Source organism: Metopolophium dirhodum, chromosome 9 (assembly GCF_019925205.1).
Source record: "Metopolophium dirhodum isolate CAU chromosome 9, ASM1992520v1, whole genome shotgun sequence".
Taxonomy (NCBI): domain Eukaryota; kingdom Metazoa; phylum Arthropoda; class Insecta; order Hemiptera; family Aphididae; genus Metopolophium; species Metopolophium dirhodum.
The window spans coordinates 13,869,820-13,888,154 of NC_083568.1; the positions used below are offsets into that span (position 1 = coordinate 13,869,820).

Genomic DNA, 18,335 nt, shown 5'->3' on the forward strand with positions numbered 1-18,335 from the left:
GCTGTTTATTATTGGTACGATCAATTACAACTTCTGTAAAGATGTTTTGAGGTTTAAAGAACTGAAAAATAAATAATAAAAACCTAATAATTGAATAACAATGCATTGTATATTTATATCTACATGCATATTAAAATTAATAATGAAAATATTTATTAACAGAGTCTTACACATAAACATTTCATACTTAACCATACCAATGTTAACTTTACCAGTAAAACGTCTTTTTGAGGAGTTTAAAGACTGTCTGTCTCTATAAAAATATCATTTTAATATAAATTTTTTATAAGAGTTCTATAAAAGTTTTTAGTAAATTAAAAAATTTAACAATTAATATATTTTATTTTTACATTTCTTCAAGAAAATCAAATTATTAATCAAGAAAGAAATGCATTGGTCAAAATTACCAGTAGGTAGTAGAATATCATAAAAAATAAAAAGGCCAAATTTGTAAATAATTTTCTTATAAATGAAGCAATTATATTATTTGCCCTTTAGCCCAAAGCAATATTTAACTTAAAGTCGTTCAAAATACACTATTAGTTCACAATGTGGTGTTTGTGGAAACATATCAACAGGAACAGCTTTGACTGGTACAAATGGAGCACCTTGTTTAGTTTTAGATTCAGCCATGGACAAAGATAAAAAGTTTTGCATAGCCCCTTTAGGGTTACAAGACATGTATACTAATCGTTTCAAATGTGTCATCCTTCGTAGAAGCAATATTGCTTTGTTATCTATAACACATTAATTGAATGGGCAATTTAATAGTTTGTTATCAATATAAGATATGAAGCCAGTGGATTGCTTACGTAGTCCTGCTCTGGGTGGATCAACTATGGCGACTACATCATTAGCATTTTCTGGGTTCTGAAACTCACGTTTGTTCATTACTTCTTCAGCTTTTCCAGCAAAGAATATTGCATTAGTGATACCATTTTCAGTGGCATTTAATTTTGCCATATTAACTGCTTCTTCCTGAATTTCTACACCAATTACTTGAGCACAGTCCTGAAAAAAAAAAAAAATGATAAATGATGAATATTCTAATTAGTTGTACACAGTTTACTGTATAGTATATAAGAAACATAAGAATTGTTGTTTTAAATTACCTTAGCTATAGACAGGCCAATTGTACCAGAACCACAACATACGTCTAATACAGTAGTTTGTGAATTAATGGAAGCTAAATCTTTCGCAGCATCAAACAATATTTCAGAAGCAGCTGTATTTATTTGAAAAAACGATTCAGGTGAAATTCGCAATCTAAGACCTTTCACTTCTTCAACGATATACCCCTGTCCATGTAACAATTCTAAGGGAAATGAATTTCCTTCACCAGCGCTAAAAAAATATTTTTATAATATAATAAACATGATGTAACATTAGTATATTTTTCAGTAAATCAGGTATATTAGCTTCTAAAATATTTAGATTGAGATGATTTATTATATGATATATTAATTAATTTTTAGCTTCAAAGGTAAAACAATACTTTTAAAAAGAGGTTACTTCCAATGATATCTTATTATGGATGTAAGTCAGAAGTAAATACATAATGATTTTAATTCTTACGCTCTTTTTTTTGCTTTTTGAAAGTAAAGAGAATCTACTTTACAATCAGTCCCAGCTCCTTCAGTAAAATAACTTAAGATTAATTGTTTCAAAGAATTCAGAGCTGATTCCTCCATGTTTTCTGTGTGTACTACACAAATTAACATCAATTGTTCAGTTTTTAAGCTCAGTCTCACAGTTAACTGACGCCAATGACCTGTATAATTTTCAGGATCAAACACAGGAAGTTTAGAAGCTCTAACCAAATCTTGAAAACACTAAATAACAAAAGTTAAAGAAATATTACACACTTGAATATAAAATAATATGGGCAAGTATTTTCCCATATTCCTATGTTTACTATAAATGGAAATAGGAAAAATTATTGCCCACCAACATAAATATAGGATTTATTTCAAGAAGATAAAAACTTACTTTAACAACATCTTTCATACGTTGAGGAACGTTTGAAATATTATCAATAGGGGCAACACTAGTTTTTCCCTGGTTATATGCACCAACACGAAAACCAACAACTGGTTCTTTATTTTCTACGTCCATACCTAAAATTACAATATATATATACATTATATTGTTTATTAAATAATAGTACAAAAAGGGTTAATAGTTATATCCACTTCTTATACAATTAAGAGGATAAAAAAAAATTAATTTTTATATATTTCCAAAAAAAGTAAACAATCCAATTAAATGAATATGTATTAAAACATAAATTTTCTTCACTTCATTCAAAATTTAAATTTCCTTGTTAGATATTACTTGTTTCAAAATGATACTGAAATACATAATTACGTAACAAATAACAATTATGACTGAAGTTTTATCTATGTAAAATATAAGTACATATATTTAATTAATATACCAAATACTTTACCTATAGTAAATTCACATTTATTTCTATAACCAATACATCTCTCAGGATCGTCTTTAAGACTTTGTATTTCCAAAAGTTTACATGGAAGACCATTATTTTCATCTTGTTGTTTTTTTAACCAATTAAGTATACCTTGACCACACTTAATTCGTTTCAACCGTCTACTATAATCCATAAGAACATTTTTAATAGAATTGGTTTTTTGGATTAACTGAAACCAATAAAAATATAATCTATAATTTGATATATTTGTAATAATAATTTAAAAATATACAAAATTAAACGTTGTCCCTGTTACTGTAATAAGTAACAACTAAATCATATCAAATAAATAAATAATTTTGTCAAAAAAATTTGACAGTTAAATTCAATTTATGTAGGTAGGTACAAGAGGTCGATAATTATAGTACAATTTTTCTTATAAATCTATAACATTATAACATTCAAATTGTTGTTTTCTAAATTAAATGTAGGTTCATAATTATATAACTTACTTGCTCATCATAAGATATTTTATACAAAGGTGTTACAGCACTTATCATCTGTTGTTCTGCACCAGCATTGTCCAATTTAATTTTCTTTGCGTCTGGACAGTCATCAAATTGTTCATTACGTTTTTTTACTAATGGATCAGGAACAGCTTTGGCATTCTAAGAGGTTTGAAGACCAATTAAAACAAGTTGAAAATTACAAATGTAGGTATAGGATACTTACGCTAGCATCTAATTTAGTGTTTTTCCAATTATATCCATTTAAAATACCCAGAGCTGTATTTTTATCTTCTTCTGAACGAAAACACATATAAAGCCATTTTCCATTACGGTTAGGGGTCTTGACTTTAGAACAATTTAATTCCAACTTTATATTAATTAATTTTTTGAACTCCTAAAAATGTTTAAAAAGTAGTGCAAATTGTAATCATTAATATTCATATTTCATAAATTATGTTCTTTTGTAGGTACTTACAGCAATTCCATAATGTTTTGGAAGGTTTCTTATTTCTATCTTGTACTTTTCAGAAGTAAAATCATCCCGATCTAAATAAGCAAAAGGATCTTCTTTTGTCACTGACTCAGTTTGATCTTTTATTTCTTCTAGTCCTACTTCATTGTCTTTTTCCTCAGATGTTACTTTAATTTTCTCGGCCAATGATTCCGATTGATATTCTTTTTTAACAGGTTCTATTTCATTCACTTTTTCTTCAGATTTTAAGTGAATACCTTCAGTTACTGATTCTGGTTGGTATTCTTTTTTAGCTGTTTCTAGTTCATTCACTTTTTCCTGACATTTTATTTGAATTTCCTTGGTCACTGCTTCTAAACAATTATCAACATTTACTTCCATCGTGTAGTTACTGGTTTTTCATAAATTTGTAATAGATACCGTCGAATATAATACAAATATAAATTCGGTTTTAAAAATAAATCGAATCTCGCTTTAAATTTTAATACCTATGTATTTTAATAATTAATTCATTAGATTCAAATTTAAATTTTATAACCAAACATAAAATTATTGTTACAAAAAAGATATCATTCTGGATTAGAATTGATAATATTTCACGTGTTTTTGTTGTTGTACTGATTACAATATTATTGTTAACAAACATTGTTATCTATAAAAATTTTTTTTTAAATATTAAAAATCTTAAATAATTAAGTGTTGACCGTTTTCAGTTTACTAAATAATAATATTAATTAAAGATTTCAATTCGTGTATACTATTTTATTCATTATGCCACAGGGAAAATTCAAAAATAAATCACAAGTTTCTTTTTCAAAGAAAAAGAGAAACGAACCAAATAAAAGTAGAAAAGGTAATTTTTTCTTGAAACTATTTCATTCGTGATTACTGATCAATAATATCTATATTATACCGTTGTCTATTTTGTTGTTTGATCCTTAATTGTATGAATTTTACTGTGTAGCATGTCCAATGCCTTCAAAAAAACACAAGTATGAAGAAGGTCAGCGTATTAAACGTATGATATCTAAAAATGTTAACAAAATGGCTGAAGATGATTTAAGGTCATTGGCTATGGATAACAAGAAAGTGTTTCTTTCAAAGAAGAAGAAGCAAGTTGCACAAACAGTTAAAGCTGCAGATCCTAAACCTAAACAAATCAAGGTTACACAAAAATAAGCTTGCTATGTTAAAATATGTTTAATATAAATTATTTTGAAAATACATAATTCAATTTTTTTTTCACAATATTGGACAATAAAGAAGTAAATTATTTAAAATTGTTAAAGTGATTCTGTTTTGTTTTATTAATTTCATCAACATATCTAATTTATTTAGAGTTATTAGTGAATATTGACTGCTTATTATAATAATATAATATCACAGACCTTATACTTAACGTATAATATGAGGTCTATGTACAATATAAAGACCTGATGTCCTGATCAATGCGTAAACATATTATAACAATAATAACATGTAAATATACAATAATAGACAATTTATGTCTTTAGTCACAACATAATAAAGACAATGAAATTCAATGAAGGGTAGATATATTTGGTTTAATAATATGCCAACCATAACATATTGTAATATACTATAATATAATACAACTCAAACACCAGGGGGGGTTCGGGAGGTCAACTGACGCACAGTTATTTTTCCCAGTTAAATGTGGCCCCTCGAAATAGCAAACTACATTAACATTTTTTTTATTTAAAAAAATTATGTACAATGATCAATAATAAAATAATAATAATTTATAAAATGTACACACTACACAGGTTTATGAATATTTCTATACAATTACAAATATAATTATAAATGTCTAAGTATATTATGATGTATATACAGACGTAAAGAGTGAGTATTGAAGTGAAATCGTGCTTAAACTTATCAACTTATAATGCACCTAATTCGAAAAACACGAGTATAAAAATATGTTAGATAGTTATATATAAGGTTTTATGAAGTTGGCATAGATGAAATTGGTATAAAAGTGCAATACTGTTCATTATGTCTATTTTACCAACAAGTGTATGACGAAACTATTGAAACTGGAGTAACTGAACCTTTAAAATTAAATGAAGTATTGAAGTTCATGATATCACGAGACATGGTTTCTTCGTATCCAAATTTATATACTTGGTATAAAATATTTTATACACTTCCAGTCAGCAGTGCAACTTTTATTGAATATAAATTTTAATTCAACAAATAAAAATAACAATTAATTAATAATACCTTAAATCTTATAAGTAAATTGTACATTTTACTTAAAAATGTGTTATGACTCATATAATATAGTTATATTGAATTTTGGTATCAAAATGTGATGTAAATAACTAATAAGGTAAATCGCGAGCATATTGGGCGACTTTTGAATACCTAGTTGGTTGAAGTCAGAGGCATGCCCAGGATAAAAATGTAGGACACGCCCGGATATAATTATTTTAATTTATGTAGGTACACATTATTTTTTAGAAACTTTTTATAACATTTTTAAATTTAATTAGAAAAAATGATGATATAATATAACACAAATTATTCCTCCTGTTTGACTTGTTAAAAATATATTTAAAGATATTAAAAGTGAATACAAATGAAACAGTAGCTTTTTTAATTATAAGTACATAAAATATGATTCTTTAGTGAACTCAAGTCTTCGATTTTTCAATCCAAGGATATAATTTATACCATGACAAACTACGTTGTTTGTCACAAATGTTACGACGTGGAAAATTAATAATCGACTGAATAGGTTGTACATCATTATTTAAGCTAATATCAAGCACTTGTAGAAGAAGTCGAGGTAACATTTAATTTTAAAATTTTCGATTGGGGTTCATTTCAATGTCCTTGTGGATTTTGGAATAGGTTTATAAAACTAGCTGTTCATTTATTTTAATATTAGTAGTCAAGTTTTAAGCGGTTTTAAAAGAAAAATGTATTTAGGTTATTCTAATAGTGTACATAGACAAAACGATTACCTCGATCGGAATAAATTATTAATAGGTACCAAAAAATAATCCATATTATCCATTATCTCATGAGTCATGACTCATATCAACATCGTCAATTTCTTGACGATTGTCAGCCGCGGAGAACGGCCAGAAACTAACATATAATTAATAACAATCATTTCGGGAAATGACGGGAATATGAAATATTTGGTGCAAGAAATTTTGAAATTGTTCAGGATAAGCAAAACCAAATCCTGTATCTCATGTATCATTATTCATTATTGGCGGGAAATTATTCATTTTGAGATATCTTTGGAAATAATAAACCGATTTTTCTGATTTTTCTACGAAAATATAAATATTTCTTTGATGAACAATATTCCATAAAAAACTCATTTTTGATAAAAAGTGGACTTGTCTCGTTGTTGCACCAAGCCCTTCATATTGTCTATTATTTACTATTATTAGTCGTCGCACGATAAGCAGTAGGAACTGTGGCCACAATATTATTATTCACCGCGGAAGAAATAATTATTATAAAGTGTGTAATAAATAATAAATCTTTGTTCCAAAATGATTTAATTTCGTATCATTTCGTAATACGAAAAAAACACAGGGTAGCTTCGACTTGAAGTTTCTACACAGTGGCCTCTCGTAAATTGTAAGTACGGCGGAGTGGCGGACCCACGGTTCTAAAATCCTGGGTATAGCTATAAAAACTACTAAGAGTCGGTTAGTCAATTAAACATACTTACTGAAGTTCGATTGTAATTTCGAAAAAATCGTTGAATACCTCTTTGGAAAAAAAAAATTTTTGATCGAAATATAATGTGCCTAAAATAAATGTCATACAAATATTATGCAATCATAGGATTTTTGAAAAAAAATCTATATTTTAAGGAAAAGCATAAATATTTTGTCATAGAATTCATAGGTACAAATGTATGTATGAAAAATACGTGTACCTTTAAATAAATATATTTAATCAATGCTTGTGCTGCTTGTGCCCTTATATATTATATATTACCCATATTAGCCACACTAACCGCCTATGTCCCACGTAAATTGTATATAAGTACCAGGAACGTATGCGGTGGATACGTCGAACGAGTATAATATAATATTTTTGTATGTTTTTGTACTTTTTGTTCGTCTATGCCGACGAAATCGATGAACGGTGAACGAATAGTGCTAGACCATGCAACCCTGGTACCACCGAGTCGAAATTTTGACACTTGTCCTTAATATTTTGTCGTTTAGTGAACAAAAAATATGGCGTAAAAACACGGTTTCGTACTTAAAGTAAGTAACACAGCTCGTGATTTGTGGTAAAAATACCTATTATACAAATTGTAGAGTAGGACTTTGTCTAAATTCGTAAGTAGTCCGATTATCGATATTTTTATTAATTAGCTAAATAATTAATCGATAAAATGTAAAAAAACTTGTACGTTATTACCATGTTGAAACACGATTGAAATGCGATATCAAAAATCAGGTCTCTCACGATTCTAGAAAAAGTTCTTTTGAAATACAAAACAAATAATTAATTCAAAATACAAATTATGTAGACAGTTAAATGTTGATTAACTTATACAAATTTATAATAGGTTATAAAACATTTAAATGTTCAGTTTTTTTGCAAATTATTATTGTAAATGTGTATAATAATTAATAGGCATTCGTCATGTTTACACACATGATTATTATTATTTTTTACTAGCTGAACCCGTGCACTTCGTTTCCCGTTAAATGTTGTAAAAATATGAATTTCAAACGCTCATAAAAATTTAATTTGACTTTATTGTAGACATTTTTTTTTTTTTGATAAATTAGACAAACTTATGGATAATCTTGTATTACATTTTCAAATCTTAGATTTAAAAAGAAAAATTTTTATGAATTCTCAGCTCAAAATAATTTGCTAATTTTCGTGAATTTTCCGTATTTTGTTAAGATTTGAACTTTAAATGCTTATAAATAAAAACTGTGACTAAGGATTTTTAATTTTTTTCATCTGCCTTTGAAACAATAACCTAGGTCTTCTATTCAATTTTCAAGCTTTTTTAACCAACAAATACAATTTTATTGATATTTATAGAAAAAAAAACTAAAAAAATTGAAAACTGACAATGTTCGTAAATAGCTCAAAAAGAGTCAAAATATTTTCAAAATTGTATGGTGTATAGAAAATGCTAATATAAAATGTATACATTCAGTCAAAATTTTATGTCCCTACGGTTATTTTAGAGTTGCACCAAAAACCAAAATTGATTTTCTCGAAAACAGATTTTGCGTAAAAATTCCAGTTTTCCTTTAATTTGTCTTTTGTTTTTCCCGTCGCGTTTGAAAACTACTGAGAAATTTTTACTTTTGATCTCCCAAAGTACCAACTACATTCACTTTCCTATCAGAAAAGTTACTGTTGAAGAAAATCCAAGCACTTTTACAGTCCTAAAAGGTGATGACAGACACAAAAATAAAAATTAAAAAATTAAAAAAAAACACATCATTATAAAATTAATACATTTATCGCTTTGCTCGGAATCTAAAATAACACAATATTCACTTGGATTCACTGTTTTAAACATATATTTTATTTGTTTTAAAAAGTTGACAAAACGTTTAAAACAAATGTTTAAAATTTATGTTTTAAACATGTTTGAAACAAGTTGTTTAAAACATTGTTTTAAACATAATAACCCTGAATATGAGTAAAGTTTAATTCGTTGATACAAAATAGGTATATTATATATTTTAATATGATGTTAGATTTTAATTTTAAGCTGTATTATTTAATCAACTAAGTACCGTCTATATGTAACCAGTGGCGTATTTAGCCTTTTGTTTTGGGAGGAATATGAATTTATCAAGTAATCACAAACTCGAGATGGGCTCAGTCCTATATGTTGCCTTAAATTGTAACAATTTTGTAATACCATCAATACAAAATATGTTACCGAAATAATTTTACTATTATAAGGTGGTGACAGACACAAAATAAAATCATCATTGTAAAATCAATACATTCATCGCTTCGCTCAGAATCTAAAATATTGGAAAATGAAAATATCCGTAAATGTTAATACAAACAACCAGTGAAAATGTCATGTATCTACGGTTATTTGTTTTAGAGTTACGCCAAAAACCAAAATCGATTTTGTCGAAAACCGATTATGAGTAAAAATTCCATTTTTTTAATAACTTTTATTTTGTTTTTTCCTGCGTTTTAGAAAACTATTACAAATTTTTTACATTCATCGCTCCGCTTAGAAAATAAATTGCTAGAAATCAAAACTAAAATAAGTTTTTAAGGTGTATAATATTATTATTGTTATATAAAAAATAAAATAGATTAAAAAAAAATATATTTTATATACAATATTAAATGTAGTTAGTTAATATTAACTGATGTTGTATATTAATTATATTACGTAAATTGTAGTTACAATAATATTTAACATAAATATAACACTATAACAGACAATAATATAGATGATATAGACATCTAGTTTTGGACGTAAAATATACTAATTGTATTTAATATTTTTATCCACAAACGATCAAATTCTTGTACTTATCTTTAGTAATACTGGGCGTGGAATTGCCTTCCTTTAACTCTATAACACCACTTTTGGAACCTTTTATATCGTGCAATAATCTGCAATAGTAATACCATAAAAATAAAAATACAATGTTTATGATTAGGATTATACTAACCCACTAGAGGTTATATAAAGTTTTAACACTATATAATGATAAGTATAAGCAGATTAGGTTAGGTTGGAATACAAGAGTTTGGCTTTTTTTTAGAATGTAGGTATACTTACGTTTGATTGACACCTAGTCTGTTTATATTTAATAGCTTATAGTTGCCCGAGATGTTAATAAATTTAGTAACGAATTCTATTAAATATGGAACTTCAAGAATTATATCGCCCTGCAAAGTAAACAATTTATATAATACATTTAGGTGAACGCATATATCAAAGATTTAATTGAAATTGTAGAGGGTTACTTATATACCATATATTTACAAAAATTAATAATCATCCCCATTCTCCACTCCCTCTGTTAATGTTTTAAATATTGTTGTTCCCCCTCAATCAGAAACATAATATTATGTGTTGGGCAATAAGCAATAATAAGTACATAAAACATATATACGTTACTAACAATTAAAACTAATCGACGAAAATAGGTTATAAGTTCGCGGAATTAGATACTCTAAAATTCTCCTGTACCTACAACTTTGCTCATGGATGTTTTTGCGGTAAAATTATTCAGTTGGTTATTTATTTATTGTTATATTCTTGAACTGAAACCATGTAACGGTAAATAAAATATTTTTACTTACACTTTACAGAATGACTATAAACAGATGGAGATGGATAGGACCAAAAATAAAAACTGATAACTATTAACTTAAAAAATAGACTTCAATAGAATCAAATGTATAAATAACTTTAAAATAATAACAAACCTTCCAACATAATATCTCGTTCAAAGTTATAAACTAACAATACTCGACAAGTACAACATTTCTTCCCCCTTCCACTACAATCTAACGTCTATGGGTAGATTTTCTACTTATTTTAATTCTTGTTAATATTCTAATTATTTAAATTAGAGACATAAAGTAGAAGTGTAGAACTATAATAGCAGGGGTAATAATAATAAAATAATTGCAAATGCCTAAACAGCTATAGGTACGTCGTTATAGTAATATAGTAATATAATTACTATATTAGTATTATACTAATTATAATAATAGCATACCTTATTGTGTTTATATTGTGGTGAAATTTTGATGAGTAGAAAGTTATCCCTTCCCGAAGTAACTTCTAATTTTTTTACAAAATCCAATGGTATCTTTTCTTTGGGTTTTAATTTGTTTTTAAGTATTTGGTTTAAACACAATGATTTGTTTGTCAATATCAACAGTCTAGTTCTTCGTTTGTATCCTTTCCGGTCGAATTTTACCACTTTAACACCATACTATAGAAATTATCAAAATAATTTAGCAAAATTCCCAGTTTGCACAAGTAAAAGTATACAGGCGCAATTATCAATATTTGAATCGACCAGGTATATCACTCGTTCCCAAAAACAAAAAAATCCACATCGTCTCAATCACGGTTCTCAAATAGGTACCTATACTTATGACATTTTTGGATACAGAATTATCCATTTTTACATTTTATATTGCGCCTATATTATTTACATAATATACTTGGCTAATGCATATTAGTTTTTCCATAATTTTAATAAATAATTACATTAGTATAATTATTCTTACTAGGTATTTTTCATTTAGAGTGCGCATAAATGTCATTTTCAAATACTTCTCTAATGAATTCAACCGTTCAATCAAAAACAGACAACGTGTATTACATTCATAGCTGCATTTTTTGTCTGAAATTAGGTATAATTATTATTTGTTAGAATATATTATGTTTAATTACAAACATGGAAAGAAACTAAGGAAAACTTTTCGGAATAAATTGAATTAACTACCTTTAAAAAGATATTCGGCGAGCATTTTCAGTTCAATTTGTTTTTTTCGTTTTAAATCTTGTGAGATTTTGTATCTTTTATTTTTCCAAATCATATGAATTTTTCTCAATTTATTAGTTGCCTGAAAACCGTATAATATAACAGTGGTATATATTCTTAAAAGATTAAGTAAATTAAAAAATATATTCTTGGTTAAGTAAATAGCTGGTAATGTGTTGAATCTAAGATATAATGTAAACTGTTATAAAGATAGGTACCCACCGTACTCATATATATAATCTAGATAAAATAATGAAATTCAAATCTCAAATTAAAAAGTTGGACAGTTCGTTGGTAAAACCGTAAAAGAAAATAAATCAATTTGGCCATTTTTGGGTTAATATCTTGGAGAAAAAAATATTCTAAATACGTAATTTTCGTCATAAAAATATTTGATTTTGATTTTTTGATCCTAAATTATCTATGAATATTAAATGCCCATTTCAATCAAATAATACAAAAACGAGACATTTATTCGTTTTGTGATTTTGACTTATTCCTTTTTAACCACGCACCATTTAATTGTGTGGTATAGATATACATTTTTTTTTTATTTGCGTGTAGGTACTATTATATAGTAGTAACCTGTAACACTTATACCTATATGTAAATTATGTGTGTAAATAAAGTGAGTAGGTAGGTAAGTACTTGCACACGTCGTTGTACCTATTTAGGACTTACTTTGATGAATATTTTTTTATGCCATCCTCTGGGTAAAACCCTCAAATTTGGTAAAGACCTTGTAAATCTGCGTACAATTTTCCTTCGGGTATGTGTAATAAACGTCCGTTTAAAAGAAAATTCTTCTTCCGCCATTATAACAGTAATTAACTTTTCGACAAATTAACACAATTTTTACTTGAAGCCGCTCGTCATAAAATAAATGTAAACCATCATAAACAATTAAATGAAAAATAAATATGTTACAACTATTTGTATTCGTCTATCTAAATATAATAAAAACAAATAAGCCTACAACTTATGTATATTTGTAATACATATCATACTATCCAGACATCCAGTACACCACACACTTTAACTTTAGTATAGTGTTGTTGTATATAGCTCCTTCGAAATGCCTTGACCATTGACAAAACCATATTAATATGCCCTCTCAAACTGTTTTGACCTCAGTCGAATTAAACGTTTTAAAACTCTTAAATCAAAATGTATGGCGCAGAAAAATATATGGACAGTAGATCACTGTATTTAATTAGTCCAATTTAAAATACATAACGTTTAATGGCTTGGTTTTAACGGGTTACGTATATTCTACACGGTACCTATATTATATTTTAAGTAATGTTTTTTTTTAATATCATACCTACTAAATAAATGTGGATCCTACATATTCCTACACCTAAAACAAACAGGTATATATTTTAAAAAAATAAAAATTAACGTATACGTCATACAAATATGTATAATAAGTACTACAAACGCATATTTATTTGGGTAGGTAATTGAAATGTAAAATAGCTATTTTAAACAAAGTTTTCAGATTTTCAGTTGTTCAATTCAACAAGACGTTTCATGATGCCTCTGAAAAAAATTGGACATTGGACATGTCTTGAATTGATTCTTGATACCTATATGAATAATCAATCAGTCGCAATGATAATATTGTACAAATTTTATATAATATAAAAACAATTACAAATCTGAACAATCGTCTTATATTATTATTTACCTATAGACTTACATTAAATATAATATATACGATATTGTAGGTACTAAGTATGACTACAGACAAATGCATAGATGTATTTGCGATTTCCCTATATTATATTTTGAGCAGAGCGTCGAGCGATAAACATAGATAGGTATACGTTTTTCAATGATGTATTAAAATATTTAGACTAATTTCAAGCTATACCATGAACCTATTCACAGTTCACACTGGTCGTCTATGGTACGTATTGACTTTTTAGTTAATAATAGTTATAGTAATATTATAAGAAATAATATTGTTATAATAATAACTAAATAATAATTATATATACGATTTGTTTTTGAAAAATATAAGTTCAACCTACCGAATGTCCGTATTACCTCATTGTTTGAAAATTATATATTTTTAATTAACATTTTTAACCAACGGTATTAACCCTACTAACTGAAAAATAAGTTACTAATCGCGATATTAAATACGTATTAGTGTTATGCTGTTGTAGATATATAATTATTTAATAAAATATCCTTAAAAATATAGGCTGACAGACGCCACTCAGAATCGTTTTTTGTTTGTAATGATTTATCATTGAATTCAAATTTAACACATTCACTACAAATAATTACACGCTTTCCACTGTCATTTTCATTTAATCTGTGCTTACACTGTAGATACCTAATGATTACATTTACCTACCATAATATTCAATGACACCTACTGAAAAGCAGATCGATGATCGATCCTCAATTTCCTATAGTTATGTACTTATGTCTTAACGGGAACGATAATTATTGCAACTTTGCAAGTGGCGACTGGCGTCTGGCAAGTGCAACAGATGTTCGTTCCTATCACTCCTAAAGTTCAGGTCCTTCGTCCTTGCTCATTATCATACTGTATCCAACACGTGTTTTCTATTTACAAGATTGTCCGGTTATCAGACTATCAGTGGGTACGAAATGTAATGAAATGAAACTGGTGAAATGTACCTAATATTTAACTATACAATACAATTATTATTATGTAACGAATTTCACCCAGTCCTGAGTCCACAGTCGATCCAATTTATATCGTGAATGCAACAGTGAAATGCGTCGAATGAAAGTAACACGTCATCAGTATTGGACGTACGCTATAGGATAGCTGCCAGTCTAAACAGAGGTATCTTAATTTAGTTTTATCGTTATTGCTATACCAATATACGGTTGTTGAACGTCTTTATAATTTTTTTTGATTTTACGTTAATATTAAACTTTACCGCGTCAACATGGATGAGTGGATCGAGAATGTTGTAGAAGTGGAATCGAACATCGGGTCGTATCCAAATCCAGGAACCAAAGTGTTTCAATACGGCACATCAGGCATTCGTTATAAGTGAGTGTGGTGGTCACACTTCAATCTTGTAATGAGGAATAAATACTTACTATTTTCAGTTCTGAACATCTGGACCATGTCCAACATCGGATGGGGATGCTGGTTGCTCTGCGCTCAATACATTTGAAATCGGCAGCAGTGGGGCTAATGATAACCGCCTCGCACAATCCGCAAGATGATAATGGAATCAAACTCATTGACCCTCAAGGAGAAATGTTGGACAGCTCGTGGGAAGTCTATGCCACCGAATTGGCTAATGCCCCTAACAACCAGGATGTATGTGCTATGCTCATAAATATTGCTTCAAAGTATAATATTGACAAATCATATATACCTCGTGTGTACATCGGTCGTGATACTAGGTGAGTGGCTACCCTTTAAAATTATTATATTATGTCTTGCGGATTTATTTTTACAATAATTATATTTTATATGTTTATATGTTTTTAGAAATTCTGGTAAAAGATTATTGGAAGCTGTGCTTTATGGTGTTAAAGCTTTTAAAAGTAATATTGAAGATTTTGGCATAATAACAACACCAATGTTACATTTTTTTGTTAGATGCTATAACACCAATTGCTTATACGGTCAGCCAAATGAACATTCTTATTATACTAAATTAACAAACAGTTTTAAAACTTTGCGTAAAATGGCAAGTAACAACTTACATAATTAATTAATTGATGACAATGTATTTCTGTTATTATCAATATAATGTATCTGCCTTAGTGTTTAGATTTGAAAAATTATAGCCCAATAATAGAATTTGATGGTGCTAATGGGGTGGGTGCTTTAAAAATGAAAGATGCAATCACATATTTAGAGGAATCATTGGTAATTAATATGCATAATGATGACATATTGAATACAGAAAAACTAAATTACAAAGTATAGTTATATTTTTTATTTTAAGTAAAATTAAATGGATAGTTGTTCATCAAAATATTTTTCCCTTTCATTTATTTAAGTGCGGTGCAGACTTTGTGAAATCAAACCAATGTCCTCCTACCGGAATGACTATTAAACCACACTCTAAATATGTATCCGTGGATGGAGATGCGGATAGAATAGTTTATTCTTTTATTGATGAAAGCAACACATTTTATTTATTAGATGGTGATCGAATTGCTACACTTGGTACTACATCAAAACTTATTTAAAATTATGTTCTGTTTATTTTGTTATTTGTTAATTTTATTTTATTGTAGTGGCTGGTTATATAAAAGATTTATTCATTGATTCCGGTCTTGATGTCAATGTAGGGTTAGTGCAAACCGCTTATTCAAATGGAAATTCTACAAAATATGTAACTGATAAGTTGGTATGAATTTTGCTTTGTGTATTTATTTCTTTATTAAACATTTATAGTTAACATAATTTATATGTAATTGTATTCTAACAAATATAATTTTAACAGTTCTTAATTTATAAAGAGTAGAGCAATATTCATCATTAACTTGGTATAAACAATTTTAATTTTATTATTAAATGATTAACTTATGTGTTTGCTTTACAGAAAGTTCCTGTTGCATGTGTTCCGACTGGTGTGAAATATCTTCATCATAAAGCCAACGACTATGATGTTGGCATTTATTTTGAAGCTAATGGTCATGGTACTATATTATTCAAGGATGCTATACGTGAACTTATTCGAAATCAATCTGTTATTGAAAAAGATGAGTATGTTGCCCATTATATTTTATTTAAAATAATACAATTACCATTACACTTAAATAATATGTTTTGCCTAAGAATAAAAAGTATTCAAGATTTACAAATCAGATTAAATATTTTGATTTAAGTTTAAAAAACACATCTTTTGTTTGCTTTATTATTTAAAAAATATTCAAACTAGTTTTATATTTTAAGGGCAATGTCATTGGCACTGAAGAAATTGATTTGCATTATGGATATGACTAATGAAACCGTTGGCGATGCTTATTCGGATATGCTGATTGTTGAGTCTGTACTTTGTGAACGAGGATGGAGCATTAGTGATTGGTATAAAACATACTCTGATTTACCAAATCGTTTGACAAAAGTTACTGTCAAGGTAATGTATGTGAATTTATGTGTTTAGCAATAAATAATAATTGTATAATGTGTAAAATATCAGGACAGAAATACATTTGAGACTGGTGACGCTGAGAGAATTTGTATCAAACCACATGGCCTTCAAGGAATAATAGATTCTATTGTGTCAAAGTATTCTATGGGCAGATCTTTTGTCAGGTAAAATATATTATGGTAATAATGGATATATTTTCCATAATTGTATTGAACAAGTTTAATACTCGGGAGTTTCATCTACAAGTTGACAAAAGGTTTTTTTCTCTTATTAATTTTAATTGTTTGTTGAGAAGGAGATGGTATAATTAGTAGCTAAGTATTTAACATGTGTTATATGACCGGCGCTTTCCATTACCGTACAAACATGACTTAATGCCGCACAAAATGTATAACCCATTACCGCACGGGTTTATATAACTATACAGCTTATTTCCGCACACAAAAATAGTATAATACCACACAAATTGAAATATAAATATATAATGTAAAATTCAAATTCCATAAATCAAAGTACACAAGCCAAATTAAAAAATCCAAAATGTGTTTTACATCATAATAATTAAAAATAGCATCTGAAAGATTATTTCTTAAGCATAAAAATGTGCTCAACAATTTCAATAAATTTATTTGAGGTAATGGGATATCTAGTATTTTAATGTCTGTGTGCGGTTTTGTCCAATTTGTATTTTGAACATTTATGCAGTAAAGAGCGACGCCCGATATGATATTATATGTTAATGTAAAATATATTGTGTAGTTATTTGTGCAATGTCCGATAGAAAATAATTTTTTCTATTTTATAGTAAATACATTAATATACAATAATTTTTACTTTTTACTTTGTAGACCTTCTGGTACAGAAGATTTGGTGAGAATTTATGCTGAAGCAGACACTCAATTTAACGCTGATAAACTTGCTGTTGAAGTGGCTACCGCTGTTTACGATATAGCTGATGGTGTTGGAAAAAAACCAGAATAAACTAAACTATATAAAGTGCAATTTGATGTGTTCAAATACAGTAATATTATCCAGGGTTAATAAAGCATACGTGATTTAAGTGATTTTGTACTAATATGCTGGTACACTTTCATAAAATATATAATTTTTCTAAGATACCTATGTTCAGATTTTATTAATATTTTTGTGAAACTAGCTAATTTTAGAAGAAAAACATTGTTTAATTTTGATTATATTTAAATAAATATTATATTATAGTATATACATTTTGTATATTGATGTTACCAGATTCTTATTTTTAAATTGTTTATATTTTTATTTTTTATATAA

The 18,335-nt window shown here is 27.6% G+C and overlaps 4 protein-coding genes across 5 annotated transcripts; 2 read left to right on the forward strand and 2 right to left on the reverse strand.

Moving 5' to 3' along the window:
- Positions 1-248: 248 nt before the first annotated feature.
- Positions 249-3,981, reverse strand: LOC132952694 (tRNA (uracil-5-)-methyltransferase homolog A-like). Its single transcript, XM_061025080.1, has 9 exons — positions 3,416-3,981; positions 3,164-3,334; positions 2,944-3,099; positions 2,450-2,660; positions 1,990-2,117; positions 1,576-1,832; positions 1,113-1,344; positions 813-1,011; positions 249-737 (listed from the first exon to the last, which is right to left on the reverse strand). Exons 1-9 carry the CDS (start codon positions 3,791-3,793, stop codon positions 517-519), a joined length of 1,953 nt encoding a protein of 650 aa, XP_060881063.1. The 5' UTR covers positions 3,794-3,981; the 3' UTR covers positions 249-516.
- Positions 3,982-4,051: 70 nt separating this feature from the next.
- LOC132952695 (uncharacterized) lies at positions 4,052-4,700 on the forward strand. The gene is made up of 2 exons (XM_061025081.1): positions 4,052-4,265; positions 4,377-4,700. The coding sequence occupies exons 1-2, from the start codon at positions 4,184-4,186 to the stop codon at positions 4,589-4,591; spliced, it is 297 nt and encodes a 98-aa protein (XP_060881064.1). The 5' UTR covers positions 4,052-4,183; the 3' UTR covers positions 4,592-4,700.
- A 2,685-nt stretch (positions 4,701-7,385) lies between these two features.
- LOC132952893 (unconventional myosin IC-like) lies at positions 7,386-13,196 on the reverse strand. Its single transcript, XM_061025389.1, has 6 exons — positions 12,616-13,196; positions 11,896-12,016; positions 11,678-11,793; positions 11,158-11,376; positions 10,209-10,318; positions 7,386-10,039 (listed from the first exon to the last, which is right to left on the reverse strand). Exons 1-6 carry the CDS (start codon positions 12,748-12,750, stop codon positions 9,928-9,930), a joined length of 813 nt encoding a protein of 270 aa, XP_060881372.1. The 5' UTR covers positions 12,751-13,196; the 3' UTR covers positions 7,386-9,927.
- A 1,355-nt stretch (positions 13,197-14,551) lies between these two features.
- Positions 14,552-18,278, forward strand: LOC132952890 (phosphoacetylglucosamine mutase). 2 transcript variants are annotated; one of them, XM_061025374.1, is made up of 10 exons: positions 14,552-14,977; positions 15,037-15,339; positions 15,428-15,629; positions 15,707-15,865; positions 15,946-16,114; positions 16,186-16,298; positions 16,494-16,657; positions 16,847-17,030; positions 17,094-17,209; positions 17,894-18,278. In XM_061025374.1, the coding sequence occupies exons 1-10, from the start codon at positions 14,871-14,873 to the stop codon at positions 18,024-18,026; spliced, it is 1,650 nt and encodes a 549-aa protein (XP_060881357.1). In that variant the 5' UTR covers positions 14,552-14,870; the 3' UTR covers positions 18,027-18,278. The 2 variants fall into 2 exon arrangements, with proteins under 2 accessions (XP_060881357.1, XP_060881358.1); XM_061025375.1 differs by having other exon boundaries at positions 15,114-15,339.
- The last annotated feature ends 57 nt before the right edge of the window (positions 18,279-18,335 follow it).

Bases quoted from the DNA above. Each gene is read 5' to 3' on its own strand.
- LOC132952694 (XM_061025080.1), bottom strand. From the start codon at position 3,793: ATGGAAGTAAATGTTGATAATTGTTTAGAAGCAGTGACCAAGGAAATT. The intron at 3,100-3,163 runs GTAAGTATCCTA...CAAACCTCTTAG, and splicing joins ACACTAAATTAGATGCTAGC to AATGCCAAAGCTGTTCCTGA. The intron at 738-812 runs GTAAGCAATCCA...AATGTGTTATAG, and splicing joins TCCACCCAGAGCAGGACTAC to ATAACAAAGCAATATTGCTT.
- LOC132952893 (XM_061025389.1), bottom strand. From the start codon at position 12,750: ATGGCGGAAGAAGAATTTTCTTTTAAACGGACGTTTATTACACATACC. The intron at 12,017-12,615 runs GTAAGTCCTAAA...TACGGTTTTCAG, and splicing joins ATAAAAAAATATTCATCAAA to GCAACTAATAAATTGAGAAA. The intron at 10,040-10,208 runs GTAAGTATACCT...TTACTATTGCAG, and splicing joins AGACTAGGTGTCAATCAAAC to ATTATTGCACGATATAAAAG.
- LOC132952695 (XM_061025081.1), top strand. From the start codon at position 4,184: ATGCCACAGGGAAAATTCAAAAATAAATCACAAGTTTCTTTTTCAAAG. The intron at 4,266-4,376 runs GTAATTTTTTCT...TTTACTGTGTAG, and splicing joins ACCAAATAAAAGTAGAAAAG to CATGTCCAATGCCTTCAAAA.
- LOC132952890 (XM_061025374.1), top strand. From the start codon at position 14,871: ATGGATGAGTGGATCGAGAATGTTGTAGAAGTGGAATCGAACATCGGG. The intron at 14,978-15,036 runs GTGAGTGTGGTG...TACTATTTTCAG, and splicing joins ACATCAGGCATTCGTTATAA to TTCTGAACATCTGGACCATG. The intron at 15,340-15,427 runs GTGAGTGGCTAC...ATATGTTTTTAG, and splicing joins TACATCGGTCGTGATACTAG to AAATTCTGGTAAAAGATTAT.